This window comes from Diospyros lotus, chromosome 3 (genome assembly GCF_014633365.1).
Source record: "Diospyros lotus cultivar Yz01 chromosome 3, ASM1463336v1, whole genome shotgun sequence".
NCBI lineage: Eukaryota > Viridiplantae > Streptophyta > Magnoliopsida > Ericales > Ebenaceae > Diospyros > Diospyros lotus.
The window spans coordinates 10,449,896-10,476,285 of NC_068340.1; the positions used below are offsets into that span (position 1 = coordinate 10,449,896).

At 34.6% G+C, this 26,390-nt stretch overlaps 1 protein-coding gene across 1 annotated transcript; it reads right to left on the reverse strand.

The window, feature by feature from the left end:
* Nucleotides 1-397: 397 nt before the first annotated feature.
* On the reverse strand, nt 398-2,392 carry LOC127796294 (GSH-induced LITAF domain protein-like). The gene is made up of 3 exons (XM_052328365.1): nt 1,893-2,392; nt 906-1,032; nt 398-803 (listed from the first exon to the last, which is right to left on the reverse strand). Exons 1-3 carry the CDS (start codon nt 2,147-2,149, stop codon nt 723-725), a joined length of 465 nt encoding a protein of 154 aa, XP_052184325.1. The 5' UTR covers nt 2,150-2,392; the 3' UTR covers nt 398-722.
* Between the last annotated feature and the right edge of the window lie 23,998 nt (nt 2,393-26,390).

Here is a 26,390-nt window from a genome sequence, read left to right on the forward strand (position 1 = left end):
GAATATAAAATGATTGTGAATAATACCAACATATATTGAAGGTACACACATTATTCCATACATAACAAGCAAGATCAACTCATAGACAATAGTGTTTAGCATATACTCAGTGATGGTATAATTCACACAAATTTTCTACTTTTAACAATGTAGCTAAACATTTTTCTTCTGGATAAATAGCAATATGGATTAACATGAAGCCAAAAGCATCACAAGAAAAATATTCTTTTACAGATAGATTCAGACAAAAGGCGGCAACTACTTCTATCCAAACAAACATTGTGGCAGGTTGAAGGGTTTTGAATCATCAATTCAACCATCTTATTTGATTTGGAATTCACAGACTTTCCATAGAACCACAAATAGACCCCTCAGCAGTTATCAGAGCACTAATGTGGAAGACTAACCCATCCTACCATCCAACAGCATAACATAGTAAGTTGGCAAGGAACTAATTACAATGTGCGTGAACAATTGCAAAGAAATAAACAAATTGTTACGTAGACTCCAGTATTAATATGACATGTTATTTTTACAGCAAATTAATAGTTGCTTTGACAGTCTTCTCCCACAGAGCTTTGATGGATATATATATGATGGTTCAGCTATAAACACAAAAGGATAGAAGATGATACAATCAGTCCCACAAAAAGAATCACGTCCAAGTGAAAGAAAAATGTGCAGTTGTGACTTGTAATGTAGATTAAGGGCTTATCATGTTATCAAGGCAATGCAAAGCTTGGTTGTGTCCAGTGTGAAAGATCCATCACTGCACAAGGATCAGACTTCTCAAAATCAAAAACCTATACAGAACAAAGATAGGAAACAGCACAGTTGTTAGGGTGTTTATGTTGAGTGACAGAAAATGAAACAATGGACAAAGCCTTCTTGTATACGTTGCTTACCTTCTCTTTGCAGCTTGGGCAATAGTGATACTTATGCCAGAGGCAGTCCATTGAAGGATAAAGAAAGCAAACTCCAAGCATCATTGGCATCATGCAACCAACAAGAGCTGCCAAACTTGGTTTCGATCTGGATTGCAGATGAAAAGAAACAGAGGGAGAGGGGGCAGTGAAACCTGAGAACTGCAACTAAAACTTAAACATATAGTGCAGGTCAACGGTAGCCTATAAATATGCATGACTGATGATTGGACCATTTCAAGTTACCCAATTTACAGATTCGTCTAAATTTGGGATGGAAGGGGTGGGGGGAGCATCAACCAACTTAACTCCATTCGACACGGAGGACCTAAGATGAATCATGTGAGTCCTTTCTTGTTGACTCGATGTATTTTTTCTGTTGAATTGATGTTGCTGCAGATTTTGATATCTTGTTTAGGAGGAGGGATATTACTGGATAAATTGGAAATGGAACAAGGTTGTCAAAAATATAGTTTCTACGTTGCATCAGCAGGAAGTCTTCTGCATAAAATAGCAACATCAAATTCAAACTAAAAAAGAATGTGGTAACCATGATGAAAATTCACCCATAGTACAAAAGATAGGAAATCCTTAACTACTGTACTGAGAAGGAAAATAACTCCAATTCAAGCCATTCATCGTAAACCGCCGCAACAGCGCAGTTTGTTCTTGAATATGAGAAAAGTAACCAATCATAGTACGCGTCCAAGATACCCAAGCTGTCTTCCATGATTCATGTTAAAGTATTTAAAAGACTAATTTCCGGAAGAAATTCAAAGTCAACAGGAGATGACACGATTTTGTGTCAACATTCAAAATTTCAACTTCCCGAATGTTATTCTCGATCCGCGAAACCCTAAACTCTAAAGAATTTCAATTTAAACGCAATAAGATTCAATTCGTTCTCTAACTTTTTCGGAAAACCATAATTGACTCTGGAGAAGGCGCCGTAAAAGACAGAGTGCTTACCTGACGGTGGTGAGACCAGAATTACCGCAGAAAACGCAGTTGAAAGGGGCCGGGGTGTCTCTGTAGATCGTCTGTTGAATTGGAATTGCCTTTGGATCATCGAAGACTGCGTGGGTAGGGATCAGTCCAGCCTGATAGGGGTTCTCTGCGACGCAGTAGTATTCTTGATGATGATGATCGAACTGCAGTTGCATCGGAGGAGAATGGAAATTCGGCGTATAGGGAATTCCGATCGCCGGCTCGTCAGTCTTCGACATTTCTTCCAAGCTTCGTGAGCGAATCAATTTACGCCAAAGTTTTGGTCTTAGTTTTGGTTTGAGAATAGTTGGATGAGAAGGTGAACGAGGAGGAGGGATGGAATGGAGCCAAGTTTGGGTGCTCAGGGTCAGGTGGGCAGGAAAACATTGGGCTTAACCTCGAATCGTGCTTAAAATTTTGTTTGATTTAGAGCTCATTTTACATAAGTCTATCTCGAGCTTTGCTCGTGGTGAGCTCACAAGTAGCTTACGACTATGGAGCCAAACTTGACCTCGTGTTAATATTATGTGAAATAAATCAGACAATCAAAACCTACAACGGTATCAAGATTTAAATCCGAACAAATCGAAGAAACAAAAAATATACACATAATGCGCACAAAAAAAACAAAAAATAAACAAGAGATGTACAAGTTCGAATTCAAAATAATTTTACTCATAGCAGGACTTCACCCTACTCAATTCACTAGAAATATATACAATGAATTTACAAAGATATATTACAACAAAAGATACAAGTGATGAATCACATGATAGATCTATGATTCAAATATAAAGACTTTAATTTTAATGATGAAAAACATCTCTTGCTTTTGCAAAATCTCTTCTATTGAAAATGATTTGTCATTATCAAAATCAAAATATCATCAAAGCATAATCTTTTCCTAAAGGTTGTAAAAGTCGTTAGTCATTTCATTCCAAAAAGAAGCATTTGTTTCAAAATTTAGTAAGTCATCTGTCGATTGATCAATATGACCTGTCGACCATTTTTTAAATTCTGTCGATCGATCCTTTATATTGACTTACATCTGTTGATCGATGCCTATGCATCTATCGACTGACAATATACCTCTTCTGAAGTATGGCTTCATCTGTCGACCGATGTTTAAGCATCTGTCGACCGATCTTATATCTTAACAAGGAACTATCGACTAATGCTTTTGCATCTATCGACAGGAAAAATGCCAATCCTTGATTTTTTTTGGTGAGCAAGCTATTTGTCGACCGATACCTATGCATCTGTTGACCGACAAAATGTTTGCACAAGGAACTATCAACAGTCTCAAATGATCTGTCGATCGAATTTTAAATTTTTACTAATCTGTCGACTGATGCATTGCATCTGTTAACCGTTTGCTTCGCAGAGACACATAACGGCTAATTCATCTTTTGCACTCAAGTGCTCTCTCCACTAACAATGGCCTGATTCAAACATGGGCTTTCAAGAGGCTATAAATACAAGTCATTTGGAGATTTCAAATACTCCAAGCAATACAAGCTCCCAAGTGCTAAAATCATTGTTGTGCTTCATTGGTAAAGTTGTTCTCTTTTCAAGGCATTGTATTTATCTTGTGTAATTCTTTTTCATACCTTGTCTTAATCTTTGAGAGAACTTGTAACTGAGAATATTGTTTCTCAGATCCTCTCGTATATTGTAACAATTTGCATTATCCTAGCGTGTTTTGCTAGAGGACCTACTTTGTTTGTAAGAGGTTTTTGGGATACCTAGCTTTGCCTAGAAAGCTTGCTTGTTCAAGTAAGAGGTTTGTATCTTCCTAGCTTAGTGCTAGAGGGCCTATCCAGTGTGGTAGGAGAGTTATAGTATTTTGTTTGAAAAACCTTAGTGAGGAGCTAAGATAGTGGATTAGGCTGAGTTAAGCTGAACCACTATAATTCCTTGTGTTCTCTTGTGCTTGTGACCTTTACCTCTTCATTCTTTTAAGCATTTCGTTATTTCTTTCTTGGTTCATATATTTATATTTTTCATTCTTGTTTTCTCCATTGTTAAAACGAGATTGTCTTAAATACAGTTGATACCTCATCGTGCCATTTCAATGTCTTGAGGTTTAAGGAAACCGTAGTCTTCATAGACGACATCTTCTTTTATCAAAAGAAAATTTAAATATACCAATTCACCCCCGTCTTGGTACTTGTCATAGACTCTTCAAATCTAATAACAAGAACAAAAACTAACCACTTACAGTATCGAACATAATGAAGAAATTGAGTACACAACTCCAATGTCCTGAGCTATTCCTTGCACTCACAATAATGTTCTACCTCTCTCACGCAACCCCATGATTTTCCCAGAGAAAATGATTAATACAAGAAACTGGGGTTAGGGTTCTATTTAATCTCTCTTGCGTGATTTCAATCTGTTTGTCAAGTAGACAATGCTCCTAATTCCTTCATATGTATATATGTGTGGGATAAGGGACATAGTTTGAATTAGAATAAAAGAACAATTTAAGCGAACTTGGGCTTGGGCTGTAGACACCAATTGTCGAACCCAATTTATTTATTTGTTTATTTGACCCAATCAATTATTTAGTCACAAACATGACAAATTCCACCTTAACTCAAGAATGGATTGATAATGGATTTGACTAGAGAACTTGCATGTAATGACCTGTTGTTGAGGTCGGGATTTAATTAGCTGGTTATGGTAATCATTAGCATGAGCATATGAGTGTTTGTGTTTTGGATTTAAGGGCTAGAAAATGGTATCCGAATGCATGCTTGGTTTTGGGCTTTAGTATTCGAATAGAAGTGTGAGATATCCAAATGGGTGTGCTTGCTTTGGCCTTGGTATCCAAATGAGGCTTGTAGTATTCGGATATGCTAAAGTGTTAGAGAGGTATCTGGATAGCTTGAGGCTTATTCGAATATTCTCCTTGAATTATGTCTGATATCCGAATAGAAGGCTTGGCATTCAGATATGTTTGAAATCCTTTGTGTCATGTATTCGAATAGGAGGCTTGGATATCCAGATATCCCTATTAATTTTAGGCCCTTATATTCGGATGGTTGCCTACATATTCAAATATGCCCTCCCATATTCGGATATCACCTATTATATTCGGATGAGCTTATCTATAAATGACTTCCCAGGCCACTTCCTCGTCCAAATCGACCTTCAGTCGGTGGTGAAAGCCCTACATCTGATCTTGCCACGTGTTTACATCCATTTTCCCCTACCTCTTGCTATATAAACCAAGTGATTATCGAGAGAAGATGAAATATTTTTAGAGTGTTCAGTTGAGAATAGGGGAGAAGAAGAAGAGGAAGAGCAAGGAGGAGGAGGGTTCGACCAAGCTTCTGGTTGTTCTGTTTCCTTTTCATTTCAGGTAAGCTCTTACCCCTTGTTACTTTCTAGTTTCCTCCATCTTGGTTGGACCCTTGCTCAATCGGTGGGTCTTTTTTGGTGTGCTTTGAAGGGTTCGATTTCCTTTCTTTTTTGTTATCGAAATGAAGCTAGGTTCTTGCATGGGTAGGATTTCATTGGGGAAGTGCAAAGATGTTGTTATGGTCGAGAGTATAATGCATAAGGTTTTTGTAATTTCTAGTACTTTGCCATTCCAAATACATGCAGGGGCTTCCGGATTACGCATTTAGGGGAATCCATGTGACTTGTGTTCTTGGCCACGGGCATACTAGGTTGTTTTAATACCTAAGTTAGTTGGACACTAGCACTGCATTGAGTGTGACTTCCTATATGGATGAGTAGAGCTTGATCCATGGTTTTATGGAGGCTATGTATCACGTTGATGCTCATTATGCCATTGCATTATATTTTTTCTTTACATGGTTCCTAACGTTGTTTGGTTGGGTGGAAGATGCTTTTCAAGTGGATATTTCATGCCGAGGTTTGGTTTACGGACGTGGTTAGCTTGTCGTTTCAGGTTTCAGTAGCGCCGACCTAAGGGAGCTTTGGCTCGGGGAGTTGCCCATGTTACCTTTTAGGGCAATGATAGGTCTGTGATAAGGACTCGGGTGTCATGTGTCTTATGTAGACCCTAAGGACTAGTATGTGCATATTTTATTATATGACACTTCTCTATATCTGTTATGTGATTTATGGACATGTGATGTATGGTTGTTGTATGTGGGGTGCGGGTTACTTTTTAGCTTTCATACTCTTGTCAGCCTTTCCTTTCTTATATGTTTGTTGAGTCTTGTGGCTCACTCTTGCTTCTCTTCATTCCAGGTAAGGGCAAAGCTAAGTGTCGGGACGAGTCTAGCAGTCCATGAGCTATTCCAATAGATGGTGTACCGGGTAGACTTAGCAAATCCTGTTATGAGGAGTATCTTATGGTGTCGTGTCGTGGTTGTTTGTCTTTTGAGCTCTTAGCACTATTTTGTATATGTATATATATACCATGTAACCTTGTGGGCCAGTTATCTTTTGTATGTGTGCCTAGGATGTGAGTTGTGCTTCCCTTGCTTGTTTCTTCTATATGAGTATAGGTGATCCTAGTTAAGCATGCATGGTAGGTCAAGGTGGTTCTTTTTTTGTTTCACTACCCTTCTTGGGGCTCTTGCTCAGGTTCTTCAGCTTAGCTGGGATATTTGATTAGGGGTTCCACACTATAACTCCCCTAGCTCGGGAGCACATTTGAGCAAAAAATAATGCTTTGCTCAAACTTATGACCTAGGTAGACTTTAGCTATGAACTTCACTAAAGACAATAGGATCATCTAACTCTATTTAAGCCTACTATGATTAAGGTATTAGGGCTGACACTAGGGTTATCATCAAAACATGGTATTTCCTAAGGTTCCACTTTAAGACTTACACATTTCCACCTTAAACTAAACATTATCACTTTATTTAGGTTTGACTAACCCTATGAGATTGGGAACATTAATTTTTAGGCCGACTATTAGTTTTTCAAACTTAATCCTCTTTCCTGTTTGATATTCAATTAAGATTTTTTACTTCATAAACTTCTCAAAAGATTCACTTTTATGCCTAAGGAAGAATACCCAAATCTTTCAAGAATATCCATCAACAAGGGAAATAAACATATTAGGCCCTTAGAAAGAAAACAGGGAACATGGGAGAGAACCCTACAGATAGAGTAAGCAAACTACAACATATGAGATTTCACCCATAACACAGGCATCCATGGGATTTACCCATAACACAAGATTAACAAAACTCTAGATTTCTAATCCATTTTGAATCCAAAAGCCTAACTCGCTTAACTCTTATAGCCCTCTTAAGCCTATGTGCCCCAATTTTTTATGCCAAGACTTCTAAAATGCTTAGGCCTTCTCCACTCTCATATCCATCTGAGAGATTTACATTTTCTTGTATATAATCCTTCTGCCTCGAAGGATAATTTTTTCTAAGATGACCTTCTTCCTTACAAAACCAACAAGTCACTGATTTTGAATTCTCTTTATCCTTAGATTGAGATCTAGACTCACTTTTACCTTTAGAATGAGATTTCTTATTAAACTTATCCTTAACATATAGACCTTCAACAAAACTGATTTTCTGTTCTTTCTTAGTTTCAAGATCTATTGACCTCAAGGCTAGCAAAACATCTTCTAAAGAAAGGGATTCCCTTCCATACTTTATAATAGTTTTCATATCCTTATATGAATTTGGTAGGGAATTCAAGAGTATAATAGCCTGGTTTTCATAAAAAATCTTTTCATCTATGTTTGTTAGGCCTGTAGTGATAACTTTGAAATCATCTAGATTTTCTTCTAAGCTTTTTGAAGGGTCCATCTTAAAAACTAAAGAGCTTTTCTTTTAGATATATCTTATTTGACAAAGACCTAGCCATGTACAAAGACTCTAATTTACTCCACACCTTTGCAGTGGTTTTTTCGTCATTTATTTGCCTTAGGACATTGTTAAAGAGATTGAGTATGAGGAGGCTGAACGCCAACTCGTCCATGTCTTACCTTTCCTGATCAGTCATTGCCCCCAATGTTTCCTTTTCTTTCTTATATTCTTTCTGTTCTGTCAAGGCCTTCGCACACCGGTGTTGCACCAACACAGCCTTCATCTTTTTCTACCACAAGTGGAAGTCCCTGTAGCCATTAAATTTTTTGAGTTCCACTTTCATAGGTGCCATCTTTGGTTCTATTCTTCTAAGGAAAACAAAAAACCATCATCAACATAGAAAACAACTTGGAACAAAAATGACACCAAACAACCAGCGTACACAGAACACGGACTGCAAAGAAAAATGAAACAACAAAAAATTTGGATAGGTAATGAGTAAAATGTTCACTGAAATCCTTATAAACCTAACTAGGTTTCAAATAAAAATTTCAAGAACATTACAAAAAACAGATTACCTTTCTCCAAATATACCGAGCAATACATGCAATTTATCTTACCAATCTTTCTGACACAATCAAGTGATATATACTTACAATAGGAAGTAAATGGAAACAATAACAAGGGAAGACCAACAAAAAATTGACAACTGAATAGAAACAATGGATCGGGAATAAAGGGAAAAAAATTCTAATAACCCACACATACTTGTTGTGACCCTAACTCGAGTTCAAGAACAGTAAGAAACCATAACCCACACAAATACCACAAACAATCCAATATATCTTTGAATAAGAAAAAAAAAATAGGGTTAAGAAATCAAAGGATAAGATACTTATAGAGTCAAAAATCGATTTTGGCCTCTAATCTTCCAGTGTTTTGCTCAATGACGATCGATCCACCTTCATCCTCCCATTATTCTGATCGCCTTCGTCCTCAAGTTCTCAGATCTTGATCGCCGATAGATCTGGTTCACCCTTGATTGGCTCTGAAACCACTTGTTAATATTTTCTGAACTAAACCACACAATCAAAACCTACAGCAGTACAAAGATCTAAATCAAAACAAATTGAAGAAACAAAAAATACACACACAACGAAAACATAAAATGAATAAGGCATGTATGTGTTCAGATTCGAAAGAATCCTACTCATGGTAGGGCTTCACCCTAGTCAATCCACTAAAAATATATACAATAGATTTACAGAGATATATTACAATGGAAGATACAAGAACAAAAACTAACCACTTACAGTATTGAACACAATGAAGAAATCGAGTACACAGCTCCAATGTCCGAAGCTATTCCCTGCACTCACAATAATCTTCTACCTCTCTCACACAACCTTGTGATTTTCCCAAAGAAAATGATCGATACAAGAAACTAAGGTTAGGGTTTTGTTTAATCTCTCTTGCGTGATTTCAATTTGTTTGTCAAGTAGACAATGCTCCCAATTCCTCCATATATATATGTGTGTGGGCCAAGGGACATAGCTAGAATTAGAATAAAAGAATAATTTAAGCGGACTAGGGCTTGGGCTGCAGACACCAACGGTCGAACCCAATTTATTTATTTGTTTATTTGACCCAATCAATTATTGAGTCACAAACATAACAACTTGAGCTCATAAGAAGAAGAGAAAATGAGTGCTTGCTTTGCATGAGTAAATCATATTATGAACCTAAAATGATATGGGTTCCCAAGAGTAATAAACTATTAAAGCACTGAAAGAAAAATGGATACCAAAATATCCTCCTAAAGTGTTATGTTTACAGAATCAAAGAGGACAATTTTGGAAAGAAAGAAAGAAGATTGTAACTTAAAGACAATCTAGAAGAGACAGCTATTGGAAGAGGGTAAATCATGTCCATCCAGGAAAAAGGCATGATCCACTATGCCTTGCGAAGAACGGTCTATGGTTGTATCATACTCAAAAAATGGCAAGGAGGTGGACTTCTCCCAAGTCATAGCATGGGCTACAATGTATACCAGTATTATGTAAAGGTAAAGTACGTTTATGGTACATTCATTTACATAATGTTATGACACTTGATTTAATATCAGTATACAATGGCATATGCTAATTGGATTTCATTATCATGGCTCTTAAAAAATTATGCCATTAGCAAAAATAAAATGATTCCTTGATTTCTCACTATGCTTTTAAGATGTACATTCTCTTGGATAAAATGAGAAATCAAGTTATATCTATAAAAATTATTTTCAAATATATCCTTATGCATTTGAGCTACTCTCCCATTAAGTATTATCTTGTAGTATATATTGAGGGAGAGCATTAAAAATGTTGACTTTTCTGTTATGAATTTTTTGATGATATAATTTTATGCCAAAACTTTATTGTTCTCAAATGACAAATTCTCATATTTCTTGAGGATGTACTGAGATTGTTTTGATAAGATTCGTTGAGGTTGCTTTGAGAATTTATAAGCTCAAGGAACCTTTCTATAGGATATTTATGTTTTATCTTTATGCTTTGTCTATTAATATGCTTCATTTATTGATATGTTTTAATATGTTCCTCTTTAGGGTTATCCTAAAGAAAATGCATGAGTGTGTTGTGAAACTCGTGATATTCTAAGAGCTCAAAGTATGTGGCACCTTTACTCTATGTTTAAGAGGAATTTGTTCCATATATAGATTCTTGATGTTTTAGTATTGAGCATCTGGCGCTTGAGAAAATGATCATATTTTGATGAGATGTTTCTTGAGTTGTGATCTATAGCGATTAGTTTTCCTATTTGATACTCATGATGGAAAACCCGTGTACGACTGTAAGGAGAATTTCAAAATTTTTATGCACATCAGATATGTGCAGCAGAATATATACATACACGCCATACAAGTAGCTTGAGTATTTAAACAATATGCATATTCATCACATGAATATAAATACGCACATACTTAATGCCTAATGTAGATAGGTATAGAAACAATTTTTGTACTGAGACTAATCCACCTTAAGATGTGGTGGTCCTAGTCAATTCACACCTAGTACGTTGTTCGGTACTGTCCTAGTTTCCCTTCCCGAGCTAGACACAGGGGTTGTCGCATCACCCATACCCACTTCTCAAATTTTCCCACGTGACCCTTATGCGTATAAATTTCACAATGAAAGATTAAAAGAGAAAGTAGAAGAAGAAGATAGAAGCAGCATGAAGCAGTAAAACACTACTTCTTTAATTTATTTCCTCTTGAAATCAGCCACTGCCTCACCTATGCCCCCTCTAATTGGCCAACACGTGGCACCCAATTGGAGCGATAGCTAGGTAACCTAAATTTGACTCTTGCCTTTTCAGGGCAGAAATCGAATTTTTCCACCTTGAAAGTCGACCTTCACCATAGGAAAGTCATCTCTCCAGGCCAACAAGTCAACATTTGACCCATCAATCCTTGAAATGCTTTGGGCATAAGATGTGGTTACCAGACGTGACACTATATGGTGTGCGACTTTCTAGGTTCACTACTCGCTAGCAATCAGATAGCACCGAAACCCCTTTTAGTATCGGTAAACTCCTTAACCCATCACTAAAATCTTTCTATATCCCGATGATGATTTGAGAGTTCCTAAATAGCGCTTAACTGCAGTTCAAGACAGTATAGGTGACAGTGAAGTCTTATTTTCAGTGAACTTATTACGGCTAACGATTACCATGTGCTATATTCCTTCCATCACCTAACGTCCCAACTGAGCAAGAGTCATGGAGTGATAAAATTACAAACTTAGTAACTATGTATCCGACCTCGTCAATGTGACTAGATGACACCTCAGGAAACTCCTTTCCTGATATTCAATTTGCCCTGACCAGTGACTTTCCTGTCACACAATAGTATATCACATAAGATGTTCACCCCATCAATTACCGACGAGGGCGACAGATCCTATTCATAACACCTATCTCCATATACTAGTATTACGGAACCACACAGATGAACCTCTCCACCTCTTAATTGGATGGTTTGACTCATTAGTAAATCCCATGCACCAATATACAAAACAACTGTGTTGGTTGAAGTCCAAGGATCAACACACCATTGCGGCTTGACGATAAGACCATTATCCACCATGCCATATGGTTTGTTATCAACATCACATTTAGCTTGGTTATTCCCCAACAACCACATATAAGTCTACTAGCAACATCTCATGTCACGTGGTGTGTGACACACCACCCTCCCATCATTATCTCATACTAAATAAGGTAAATAATCCCTGTGCTAGTCCATACTTAACTAATCGAAGTCTTTATTCAAAGAATCTAAGGACTAAGAATAGTTTAAAACATCCTATTGCCAGAGAATCCTGTCACACAATCTCAACACCTTGAAAATAAGATTCTCAAACATAATATCTAGGGACTCATTCATGTGTTAAACTAGAAAGATCATGAATGAAGAAACTTGCCTTTTATAAATATATATAAAGATACAATAAATGTGACCAGTTACACACCCATTAGATGTCATCGAAATCTAGCATTAGGACACACAACACTAACAACTTAGTATCAAAATCTTAATGTTCTTAATGTTATGAAATTTTTTGAATACTTGGAGAATCTAAAAGTTGGATGATCATTTCTTGAAAAGCAAAACATTGAAGTATTTAAATGTTGTTAAAGCAAGCAGTATTTGATCTAGTTGCTAAAATTTCAATCAAGTGATGCAATCAAATCGTAATGTTTTGGAATATCTAACTTGGTATGTGTATAATGCTTTAAGATCTTAGAAGAATAGAATTCATTTATATTCTGCTTCATTCGAATATCAAGTAAGCTATTCGACTTATGTGTATTCTTGATTGGAAAAATATGTTACTCAAATAGCTACATCTGTTGTATTTTGATATCGAGTTAGATAAAATTTTCATCATTTCTAGATATGTGTTATTAGCATATTCTTATATAAATTGAGTGATTGTGGCTAGAAAGTTATCATTCACAATAGCACTCAAAGTATTTAGTCTTGGGCTTATTACAAAGGTTACTTGAGTTGTTACACTTAACTACCTCTTAGAGTGCTTGAATTTGATATATCTTTCTAAATCTCTGATCCTTTGTGAGAACCCTTTCTTTAGCTTGAGTGTTACATTGTATTAGCTTCTCCAAGTGTTCTTTTGTATCACATCCTAGCTTGTTAAGTAGCAAAGGTTAGGTGCTTGAGCCATATTAAAAAGCACACTATAAAGATTCTAGTTGTGCCTATAAAAAAATGTGTTAAAGGCTCTAGCTAAGCATGGTAAAAGCTATATAGTAAGTGCATGAAAATCCTTAATGATGAGTTAAGGTAGTGGACGTAGGCAGTTAGGGCCAAACCACTATACATTTTGTGTGTTGCATTATTTCTTTGATTTTATTTCAACAAGTTTTATTTAATTTTATGGTGAGCTTAATTCAACCTTCTTTTAAGCTAACTATTCTTCAAAGGTAATTCCACATGTATAATATTAACTATAACTCAAAAATTTGAGAGAGCATTTGAGAGGTACAGGGAACAAGATCAACTTGAAAGTGAGAACAATTATAGAGTTCCAAATTAGGAGCATTGGAGGGTTTCCTCTTTTTGCAATTCTAATATTTGAGCATTCCTCATTTTCAGGGATTTTGACTCTAGAATGCCAAGGGCAATGGTATGATACCCTAGACAAAAGGTTTCACTAGTACAAGGATTGAGTTTTGATATGTAAGACATATATTATTCCCTTAAGACATATGTTTGAATGGGTTCAATGTGAGCTGGTCATCAAACCATCCAAGATTCTTTAAGCATCATTCTTGGAAGTCTTGAGCTCTAAATGTTTCACAATTGAACTTCAAACCCTAAGAAGGGGGTTTAATGTTGGCTCCCAAGCAGACAGGGTATAGCTAACTTAATTTATCTCAATAATGATTTTTCAAACTAAGAGTCTACTTATATTAAGACGAGACTCATTATCATGAGGTCGTGTTAGTATGAACCAAACATTGTTTTTATCTATTCAAAGCCCTGGGGTCCATTCCTTGGAACCTTAAGGCTTCAATGTCCTAGGAATTTCATGTCGACCTTTTAACAGGCTAAGTTATCAATCAAACTTTGTTTTTCAATCCCTTGGCAAGCAAAGAGAGTGACCAAGCTTTTTTACTTATGCAAGGTATTCAATGGTTCTTATTTACCCATGTTTTAAGGTTTACACTTTGTATTCATGAGGTTGAAACAAAAATACTTGCTTTATTAATGAAAGGTTAAAGACTCGTCTATAGTTGTAGAGATTTTTGAGATATTTGGCAAGAAATGAATGAAACATGAGGTTAAGTTCTCGGTATTTTGTGAATTACACTTTTTTAGAGATTGGTCTTCGATGCAGATCGAGGTAAAAATATTGGTAACGTGTTCACTAATATAAAAATTGGAAAAGATTAAAGCAAGGTAAATCACACAAAAAAGTAAAAGTAAATGCTAAAGAAAATTCTAACTAATACTTGATTACTACTAGTTCTATTTGTGGTTCTTTGAGGTTAATGTGTGTGTTGTTTCAGATTTGATAAGAGTGGTGTACCCACATTAATAGGAAGAAGAGGATACTTAGAATGGCACAATATGTAATTTTGTGTTAATGTTTAATCATGAGCTAATTATTTATTTGAGATATTGTAGTGTTAATGGTGTGGTCATTGATTTGGTGAGCATTATAAGTAATCGAATAAAATCTGAAAAAGTGTGCGGGGTAACTTAACTAGTCAAGTTGGGGTCGATTGTTATTATCATAGATTTGATGAAATTAGTTAAAGGGCGATGATAGACTTGTAGTTATTTGGAAAGATAGATGTAGATATGCAATTTTATGGGAAAGATAAAAGTGGACTTGTGATTTTCCAAAAATAGGGACAAATCTATAAGTTTTTGAAAAATAAAGGAAGATTTTGTAATTTCAAAAAACTTATAAATTACAAGTGTTATTTAATAAAGTTCATATCTAACACTTAGTGTATAAACTCAAAGTTTGCAACTTCATTAAGTTTTAGGTGGAGACTTTTAGTGCAAAAAGGTTAGTGAAAATGTAAGAGTGTGCACCCAAGAGAGGATTGAATTGGGTGTCTCCAAAATTTTTTGGTTTGACGTAAATTTTGTACGAACACTATTTGAACCTTTTTTAACCTTTGAAATCAATGTTGTAAAAATATAAACTGAAAGTAATGACAGGGTGAAAATCAAATGTAAAAGAATTAAAAATAGATAACACACAAGATTTATACTAGTTTAGCCTAACCCGATCTACTCTATTACCTTAGCTCCTCACTAAAAATTTTTAGAATCTACCAATGAGTGTTTGTTTAGAGAGCCAAGCACTATCATCTATAGCTTTTTCAAGGTTCAACTATAATCTTTTACAGTAACTTTTATAGAGCTCAACTATTACCTTTTAGTAAATTTAGAGAGAAAAATATGGAGCACAACCTCACAAGAATAATAGCTCTCAAGCAAATAACCCTTTAAAAGAATATGAGAGGAAGCTAATGACAGATTTTACAATACATATAGAGAGAATTAAAGGATGAATAATAGGAGCACACTTTTCTCTCTAGGTATGAAAACCTTGAAGACAAATGAACTCAAATAATGACTTTTTTCTTAGCTTGTTTTTTCTTTTTTCTTTCCTTTCTTTTTCTCCCAGCTCAAGTAGTCTCAACATTGTGCATGTCATGGGTATTTATGGTTTTTGCTTCTTTAATGCACTTGTTGATTTGTCTAGATAACTTGCAAGTTTTTCTATTGCTTCCCATTCCAACGGTTAGAATATTAACGTGTTCTTGAAGTTTAAACATTGTTAACTTACATGAAAAATCATTTAGACAACATTTAATAATAGTATGATTGTTTGAAATTGAAAACTATGCATATATAATGCTGTTTATAATGGCTAATTTTTTGAATTTCAACACAACATTAGTCAAGTAAACTTAACGTTACTCGAGTGAGACTACAGTTAGTCGAGTAAGTTGAAAAGTTAGATGATTAAACTTAAACATTACTCGACTCTTGAATAATCTTATTTAAATAAAATTATCAATTGCATTAATCATTACACGACTAATATATTTGTTGCTCACTAAAAATTGATATTACTCGATTAAAAGTATATCTTAGTCTAACATTTTCAACCACTTGTAACTTCAATCTGTTACTTGAAGAAACTATGTTGATACTCAACTAAAAAGTATCATTACTTGATTAAAACTTTTTATTAATTGATTAAAAATTTGATTACAAAGACTAACACTCTCTGTCCAATGAAGTTACTAAATTAATAATAATATCTTAATCTACTAAATATTCAAGTATAGAAACTTGATATTTTGCTCTTGAATTATTACTCAATTATAAAATCTGGTTACTGATAGGTTTGAAATCCTATGGCACACACCCAAGAGGGGAGGTGAATTGGGTAATTTAAAAACTTGATAAAACTTTTTAATACAAATTGAGGTTTTAGTGATTTAAAACATAAAGCATATAAAATGACAAATGTAAGTTTACAAAGATAAATATGTGAACCAAGAGAGGAATGGATAGATGCTTGACAATAAAGAGAATTTAAAGAACACAAACACAAAAAAACACCAAGATATATAGTGGTTTGGCTTAACCCAAGCCTAATCCACTACCTTAGCTCCTAACTAAGGATTTTGCAAACAATCCACTAAAACCCCCTACTTAAATCAAGTAGGTCCTCTAGTCCGCAACTAAGAAAATTACAAAACCTCTCACTCAAATGGGCCCTCTAGCTACACAAGTTAGCAAATACAAGAAATATAATAAAGAAAGGATCTAAGAGATAAATCTCTTAGTTACAATGTCTCTCAAAATACAAACAAGACTTAAATGAATTGATACAAATAAAGATTAAAGCCGTGAAGAGAAAAAAATGAAGCACAGTCACTATAAATACAAAACGAGTATAAATGTAAGCTCAATTCAATTCATTCCCATCCATTAGCCCTCTCAAGTTCATCATTGAGTTGTATTTATAGGCATCCCAAAAGATTGAAGAGAAAACTAGCCGTTTGTAACCATTGGGATTTGAAAAACTAGCTATTGGAAGCTTTCTGCGAAAAGAGTTGGTCGACAAAATCAGGAAAAAAACAAGCTTGGTTGATAGATAAAATAGGTTGGTCGACCAAGTCATAAAAACAACAAGGCGTTTAGTCGACCAAGACAAAAATAGGCATGGCACTTAGTCGACCAAGACTATCCTTCTGTCGACAGACTTAAAGAGTTAGTCGACCAAGTCATAAAAATACATTATTAGTCTACAAATCTTATAGCTTAGTCGACCAAGTAAAAAATAAGCATGATGTTGGTCGATAGAGCCTATAACTTAGTCGACCAAGTCAAGTTCCAAAAAATTAAATGAGCATACTGTTAGTCGACCAAGTGAAAGCATGTAGTCAACAGATGAAGCTTGATGATACAAAATATTAAAACATATTTACATTTTTCTCATTTTCTTTAATTTATATTTTACCTTCCATTTACTTTAATACATAAATGTAAATAAGAAAGTACCCCTATTTGAATTCAATAAAAATATCAAAAAAATAAAAATCCATAACCATAAGAAAATAGAATTTTGGTTTTAGTACAAATTCGAGATTTAACAAATATACCACTCTCAAAATACATACATTATATTTATTGAAAAGTTTATTAAAAATCATTCTAACAACAATGAATACTATCTATCAAAATACTAGGAGATAATTTTTTAAAATGAAAATATTTTCTTATATGTCTCCTAATAATGCTCTAATCTTCCAGACTTAGAAAAATTATATTAAAGGTAAAAACATCCACTATCTAATTTGATCAAAACCAATTTGGTGAAAGCATTTAGGAGATTCTTTTAGATCTTAAAGCTTGTTTGTGCAAATCTCTATCTATATAAAATTATAGATCATTTGGTTTTCATATTCTTGACAAATCATAATCTCCAACAAATCATATTCTTGACAAATGACTTAGGGAATAAATTGATTTTATTTTTCATCATTGAAATGAAATACAAGAGTAAAATATCAATTACTTGACTAAGGTATGAAGTTACTAGATTAAAGTACTTTCTTAGTTAACTAATGATACAAGTATAGAGACCTGTCATTTTGTCCAAGATTTACTAGTCTATTAAAGAGTATAATTAATCGACTAATATATCACTTAGTTGATTAACATTCTAGCTACTCAATTAATATACTCGAGTAAGATAAGTGAATAATCAATTAATCCCATGTATATTGAGGTCTTACTCAATTAAAAGAATAAGTTAGTCATCAAGTATGATACTTGTTACTCAATTAAAACATTATTTCCTTACTCGATTAACATAATGTTACTCTATTAAGCTCACATGTTAGTTGATTACCTTTTAAGTTCTAGAGTACGTAACACATTAAGATTAATTCTATATTTTCATTATCAAAACATCTTAATACAGAAAGTGTATTATAGTTTTGTTTTTAAATTCTCATCATCAAAACGTTCTCAAAATCAAACTCAATAGTTTGAAACTATGGAACTTTGAGAAACTAATCACTTATAATCCTCATATCGAAATAAGTCCATAAAATGGTGACATGATAGGGTCTAGTGAAATGTTTGAAACACATATTTTTGAAATAGATATCATGAACTAACCAGTGCATGAGATGAAAATTTAACCTCAAGGGTTTAAGTGATTACCTGACATGAAAATATTAAAATATAAATGTGAAAGTACAAAGGCATATATATTGATTTGAATAATATAAAGTTCCATAATTAATGATATGCATGTTGATGTCATATGATTTATGAATGCACATTATGCATAGTATAATTCATATGTGAAGGCATAATATGCTATGTAATGCCCCTCTTTTCCTGAGCGTTAAATAACTTAGGAATTTCGAGAATATATTTTTTTTCAACATAAACTCAATATAAATTATTCCCCGATAATCCTGTTCTACCTTCTCAGCATACCAAAATAAAAATCAATAAGGTAAGACATGTAATCATCATAAATGCGGAAGCAATAATCGAAACCTGATATGGTACATAACCGAATTCACTTAAATTATAACATAAGAATCCATACCATAGTATATCTTTAAATACAAAATACATTGAGACTTATCTTTCAAATATAATAACTGAATACCTCATATACGATCAAACGATACCTTAACAATATTGAACAATATTACATGATAGGTTCCTCAAAACATCACTCGAATACATAACACTCTTACATAGTACTAATCATCAAAAGGGTATAAGATTAAAAACATATTCGTCTCTTCATGATGAAGCAAAATACTAGAACCACATACTGAATCCATCAGACACGTCACCACGTGCCCTCACATCTCAATCACTTTTATGTCTAAGCTGCAAGTCCTATCTGGATTGTTTGAATGTTCCAGGGGCATAACCCAATTAGAAGATGAATCTTCTAGTGAGGGTTTAAAAATAGATACATGAATGCATGATGCAAATACATGAACAACATATGACTTAGTGTAACTTCCCTAGCCCACCAGCTTGGCATGGAACCCTAGACAAAATCCCAACCTACTTTTAGGATAATCCTAACATTGTTCCATGAATTTTCCTTGGAGAATTACGGCTACACTATTAGGGCGACATCCCAATCCCATGCACGAGTATTAATATGCCAATAATATCGTGCCACATAAAAATCACGACTTTCTGTGCAATAGTATATGAACAAATATATATAACAAAATGATCATAACTTTCATGAGTATCATGCATAATATAAGAAATCATATCATATACAAGCTTTTGGGGAAAAACCAATCACCTTTTTGCACTAAGTTCGGAACACCTCGAAAAATATGTATCACCTCGATTTGCATGCTCGACCTCAATTTTTGTGCCAAACTTAAAAATCATTTAAACTTTAGCTGCAATGATCTTATAAATCATATTTACATAAGGAATATATCAATATTTTCATCCATTTTTCTCCCATTTTCCTCTCTAATATTCCAAATAAATACTTCTTTAACTAATTTCTTAAATATTTTTCCACAACAATTCATAATATTCTAAGAACTATAAAATAAAATTCTAGAACTTACCCTGATGCTTCGCTTGCACGCATAACAAGTCTAGTTTGCACGAAATCCAAGAAACTGGAAAGGGAAACACCGAATCTTTTTGCACAACCCTCTAGATCTCATTTTTCTAGATTTTCTGGCATTTTTTTTTAGATTTTTCTAGGCCCGGACGTGCACGCGCTACCACCACTACAAAAAAATCGGTATTTACCAATTGTTTTTTTCGCATTTAGCGGTGGTTAAATACTGCCACTAAGTAATTTAGCGGCGATTTTTAAAATTATCGTTAAGTCAGCCGTCACGGAGCGTTTAGCGGCGGTTTTCAACAATCGCTAGAGTAACCGCCGCTAATTATATTTTTTACGGCAGTTTACTGCCGCTAAATCACTTATTTTGCGACGGTTTTTATAATATTTAGTGGCGATTTTGAAACCGCCGCAAAAAATTTAAAAAAAATTCAATTTTTATTTAAGCGACAGTTTCAAAACCATCGCGAAAATTAATAAATAAAATTAAATTTTTAATTTTAGTGGAGATTTCAAAATCGCCCAAAAATTAATAAAAATTATTTTTTTAATTGCTAGGCCTGCGCGCAAGCGTGGCCATCCTGGCCGCCTGGGCCTAGCCCATGTGCGCGCGCCACGTGGTGATGCTGAAAATTAAATCCCAACCTTCCCCTCCCCAAGTTTCGAACCCAAGATCTCTCTTACGCGTGCACACGTGAACCAACTGATCTGCGAAGCCCCTTTGACATATATGCGCATATATATATTATAAACTAATCTAACGACTAATTTTTGGAATTATATTTTATATTTTTTAATTTATATTAAAAACATTTATTAATTGATTATTTTTTTAAAATAATAATGGAATACATTAAAAATAAATTAATTGAGTTAAATTAAATAAATTAATTGATTAAAAAATAAGAAGAAGATTTTATATATTTTTTAAAAATTATTAAAATTTTGTAAAATTTATTTTTATTTTTTAAATTAAAATTTTAATGAATTTTTCTATTAATTTAAATTCAATTTTAAATTTATTTTTAAGATTTTATATTTGTTTTTATTAATTTAATTTTTAATTATTTTCTTAAGCAAAATTTAATTTTTTTAAAGAATTTTGCGACGGTTTATAAAAATTGCAGTAAATGTTAATTTAATTTTAATTTTAAATTATTTATTTTTTTTTGAATTTAAAAACTGTCGCTAAATTTAATTTTTTAATGAATTTTGCAACGGTTTTTGAAAACCACCGTAAATATTAGTTTAATTTTAATTATTTAATTTTTTGAATTTAGCAACGGTTTCTCAAAAACTGTCGCGAAATTGAATTTAAATTTTTAATTATTTAATTTATTTTAAATTTAGCAACGTTTCTTTGAAAATCGCCGCAAAATTAAATGTTTTACTGAATTTTGCGGCAGTTTTATGAAACCGCCACAAAATTTTAAAAAAATCGCCCAAAAATGTCATGTTTTGCGGTGGTTTTTAAAACCGCCGCAAAAAATCAATTTTTTTGTAGTGCACAAGGATGGCCACAAGCCTCTCATTCGCACTGCTGGCTGGTGCATGTATCACATCAGCCGGTTTTTTTCTTCCTCCAACTGGCCAGTAATCACGAACCAGCCTGGTTTTTAGACGATTTCTCCTCCGTCCGAGTTTCGTTTCATCTCCAGTTTGAACTTACGCCTTCCTTTCTTCATCCTCTATAGGATTATAGCTTCAAATCTCTCGATTGAAGCCATCTTTCAAAGAGTCAAACCCATTTTCCGGCGAAACCCAATTTTCCAACGAAACTTCATATCTCCCTCAACTCCTGATGAAAATTGCTAAATTTTCTAAAATGACCCTCTGGACATGGGGAAAAAAATCCCCTTATCCCTTTCCCTCAATTTTCCCTCAAACTCTCAGATTCGAGAAATTAATTTTCTACACATTTCGACCATCTTTCAAACACTCTATTTATAGGCCACCTTGAGCCTTGAAACGACCAATCTCGTGTAACTCGAGGCCACTAGCACTTCTACCTGCCACATATCGATCCAAAACCCTTGAAAACAACCCCCCAAAACCCGAATTTAGTGGCTCAATTTTTTGGCCACTTTCGACCGAAAGTTTGGCCATTTCCATTGACGACAAGGCCGATTGTCGGCCTAGCCCTGAGGTCCCTCAGCCTACTCCTTTGAGTCTTCTGCCACCGAATTCGATAATGGAAGGTGTTGGTGGTCACTTGGTCGGCCACGGAAGATTTCTCTTTGCAAGATTTTGCAAAATTACACTTTGACCCCAACCTTTTTCCATTTTGCACTTTGACCTTTCCGTGAAGCCCTTAAGCTTTCCAATAATGTCATTGCGACCCACAAGTTCTATACTTTCCATTGCATCCCCAAAGATTCCGAAAAAAATGCCATTTCAACCTCCCTCAAGAAAATTTAAGAAATTGCACTTAGGCTTGAATTTACGTTTTGACCGTAAACCCCTTTATTTCCTCTTGAAACCACTTAAAGGGTTATTCTTTATGCAAAATATGAACCTCTTCGAGGTTCCATTGACTTCCTGGAAGTCCCCTATAGAACTTGTTGGTTGCAATGACTAAAAAATTATTTTTAATTCGATTTCTTTCAGTGCCATAAATTATACCTAGAGATGCTCGACAATGCCATATAATTTTCCTTAGGCATCTCGGCTCCAGGGCACTCTCTGCAGTTAATTTGGTCATTCATAACGGTAAGAAATTACCCTATAACCTCAATTTATTTGTAAATTCTATTTTCGCTCTAAGATAATTTACTCTTGAGTCCTTTAGAAATTCTCGGGTATTACATGCTATATTTAATATATACATATCTCATACCAACATGCAATTTGAATATGTATTGCACCATAGGAATCATGTTAGCCTCAAAGGCCATGTAAAAATATATAAGTATGTATGCTAAGCACGTGTGGTTTGATAGCACAAATTTTAAAAACAATCGATACTTATCTTAGCTCAAGCTCAAACAAGGATTTTAAAATTAGATAAACTGGTGTAAATTTACTATAGATTTTTTTTCTGTAAATAAATGTACTCTAGAGAATTAGAGATAACTTATCCGGTAAAAGTTGGATAGAAAATGGTAGTATGAATACATGCAATTCGATTAACTCGTTGTGGATACCTTATGGTAGATGAAGGATAGTGGTGGCGAGGCAATGAATTATTCTTCTGTGATGTTAACTGTATTTCTGTTTAATAGTGTTAGAAATTTTGATAGTGCAATTAGTATTGCTCTTTTAGTGAATTGCAATGTTAGCCTAAGATAGCTTTGTCATAATTTAAAGGTGATGTAATTCATTTTATAGTTCGATTGTGGCATGTGAGTTAATCCAATGTTTAACTATCACACCTAATTGGCAGAAAATCCTCCAATCCCCACAAATGACACCAATTGGTGATGCAAAAAATTACAACCAAATTATTTATAGATCATGACACAACACCTAGTCATGGATCAACATTGAAGGTTGTTGGAGAGTTGAGCCCTGGGCTAAGGTTTGCAAGACAAGGTTAAGATTGGCCAGTGCACTTTTGGAGCTAACTTTTGATGCTCAAGTCAGTAATGTATTTGATAGAAAATAATTGATGAAAAGTAAATAAAAAGAAAAGAAAAGGGAACGATAGAGTTACCATTGTCGAGAGATCTTGAAATATGAGGCATAAGAGATATGGTACTTGTATGAGAATCTAGACCTAAACTGTGTGAAATTAGCTCGCTTAACTAAACTTTCTGAAAAAAAAAAAAACTCTCCCTAAAAGCCGCTGGGGGGTCATTATTTATAAACTAAAGAATTTGGGTCTTACTAGGACTTTAAGCAATTTTTGATTTGGTTAATCTTGTTTCCTTGATAAGCCTTATCTTTCAATTAGATTTGACTTCCCCCTTCCTCAATATATAAGGCTGATCTTGATTAAATAATATTGATAATTATATTCTCATCAATGTTTGACTTCGTTTAGAGATAAAATATGTCAGATAATATTTCATAGCATAATTATCCAATAATATTAACTAAACCACCATAAAAGCCCTTAATCGCGTTTGACTAGGATTGTGGGGGCACTACCCATGTATCAAGTGACATAAATTTCTAAACATCATCATCGAGTTCTTTAAACTTTTTCCTTCATGATCTGAATGTTTAGTCCCTAAGACAAATGTCAAGGCCCCTAGGATTTTCTTGGTTTTCTTCCACCATTGTCTTATTTTATCTTGCAACATAATTGTGACATTGTTGGCATTTTCCTTTTCATTGTGGTTAATGTATTCTAATAATTTCTTTATCTCTTCTAACTAGAACTCACTTTCATTAGAGTCAACATTTATTTTTCCTCAGAATATTAGGGGTTCTACTTTTGGTAATGTTTAACCTCTAGTTCATATATTAGAGTCCTTGCATGTACCCCAACATATTTTCCACTGATAGCTCTGTATTATCCATTTAATTGATGGCCCTCGTTGTTGTGATTGGTATAACCATTCTATGAAAATTCCCTTTATCTTCGAACCATCTGTGATTATTACTATTACGTTAGGTATACTCAATTTGTAAGAGAATAATGCATTTCATTAGGCCCCAAGAAAACATTCGTACATACTTAGCTACTTCATTTTTCACATGAATACCAATCCATCCATACTAGTTCTATTGACTACAAAATCTTTGAGGTTCTTAAGGGGTTAAAACTCTACTCTAAAACCATCTTTCACATTCTTATTGAGATAATCCTCAAGGTCTTCTGTAACACCCCACCTTACAAGGACGCGTCACTATAAGGGAATCCTCGGGAAGATTTTTTTTTTCCCAAGTCTGTCACACGCGGCGCCTTGAGTACAATCTTCACATGTAGATGAAACACCTATCGCATACAATGGTTGGCGCCTGCAGTGATTTCAAGAATAATCTTCATATGCAGGTAAAAATCCCGGGGACCCCAGTCTTGCTCGTTTAACTAACAAGATCAATAGACATAAAACTAAACGAGACATAATATGACGCAACGGATTAAATAATATCAAATGTTATGACCTAACACGAGTTCCTTACAAGGTGTTCCCACACCGAAATATGTATTACAAACTATCGAAAGATAATAGCATTATCATACAACCGTTCATACATATACTAAAATAAATACTATCGCCTCCAAAGTGATACAACAACTATCCAACTAAACACCGTTGGCCTCACCGGCCATGTCCTTGATCTCGCAGCAGTCCCTGGCTGGAACGTTAAATGTTCTAGGGACATAACCCAGGTTAGATGATAAAACATATAAGTGATGGCATGAAACAGTTTACATAAGTATGAAACATATAAGCATGGCATATACAAACAAACGACAACATGCAACATGTCTAACTTGAGAAATCTCCTTGATATACTCAACCTCCTGCGGAAAATCCATTCCACACACCGTTGGGGTTGACCTTGCCGCGACATACTTAATCCCTCGAGTGCCTACCGTGTTACTCGTTCACTAGGATTAACCTTGTCCCATTCTCAAGAAGACCCCATCAAGTCCTATACGGACCCAACAACGACACGAAAACAACACCCTGATGATATGAAAATCACATGCCATGCACTGACTCTTTTATAAGTAAAAACATTTGATGCACTATACCTCATGTTCAATATGCAAAAGATGCCATAAGTACATAAGAGAAACACCTTTGCAAAACAACCCAAGTTCTTGAGGGTATAACTGCTCACTAGAACTAGTTCAACCACGAATATCCTAAGTTCAGGAGGGTAAAACTGCTCACCTGAACCCACTATACACACACAAAGATATTTTCAAGACAAGGTAAAGCTAGAATCAAACCACTCACCTCAATTCGAAAAAGACAAATTTTTGCCTCGAAAAACATGTTACACCTCAAAAATTGTGCAATCCTTCATTCCAATAGCCCAATCATCTCCTATTTACCATTTAAGACCTTAGAAATCAATATTTCTATTTTTTTTCTCAATTTTCTCAAATTTTCTCCATTTTTAAACCTTTCTTACCTTCAAAAATTCATCAAAAATACCTAACACCAAATTTCACCAAATATTTTTCCATGATAATTCCTAAAATAATTTTTATCAAAATTACAAAATTAATTTCAGAGGCAAAGCTCACCTCACAAGCCCTCATACGCCACCCAAGGCCTCGGCGAGTGAAGCCCACGCGCAGCCGGTTTCGATGGTCTTCTCTGGCTATGGCAGCTTTTCGGTGGCTTCCTTTGGCCAAAAAAACCCCAGGGCCTTGAAGAGCTTGACGAGGCGACCACATTGGTGTTTTCAAATGAATGAGAAAGTCGCCGGAAGACGCTTTAAATGGCGGTTGTAGGTCGCAGTCCGGCGAGCTCGACTCTCTGGCCAACTCCTTAAAACCTTGTGATTTCTACGCCAAACAATCCTAAATTCCTTAGAAATTCTTCCCACAACCTGAAGAACAAAAACCCCTTATCCTCGAAGCTCGATTCAAGCCAAAACGTCCTCAATTT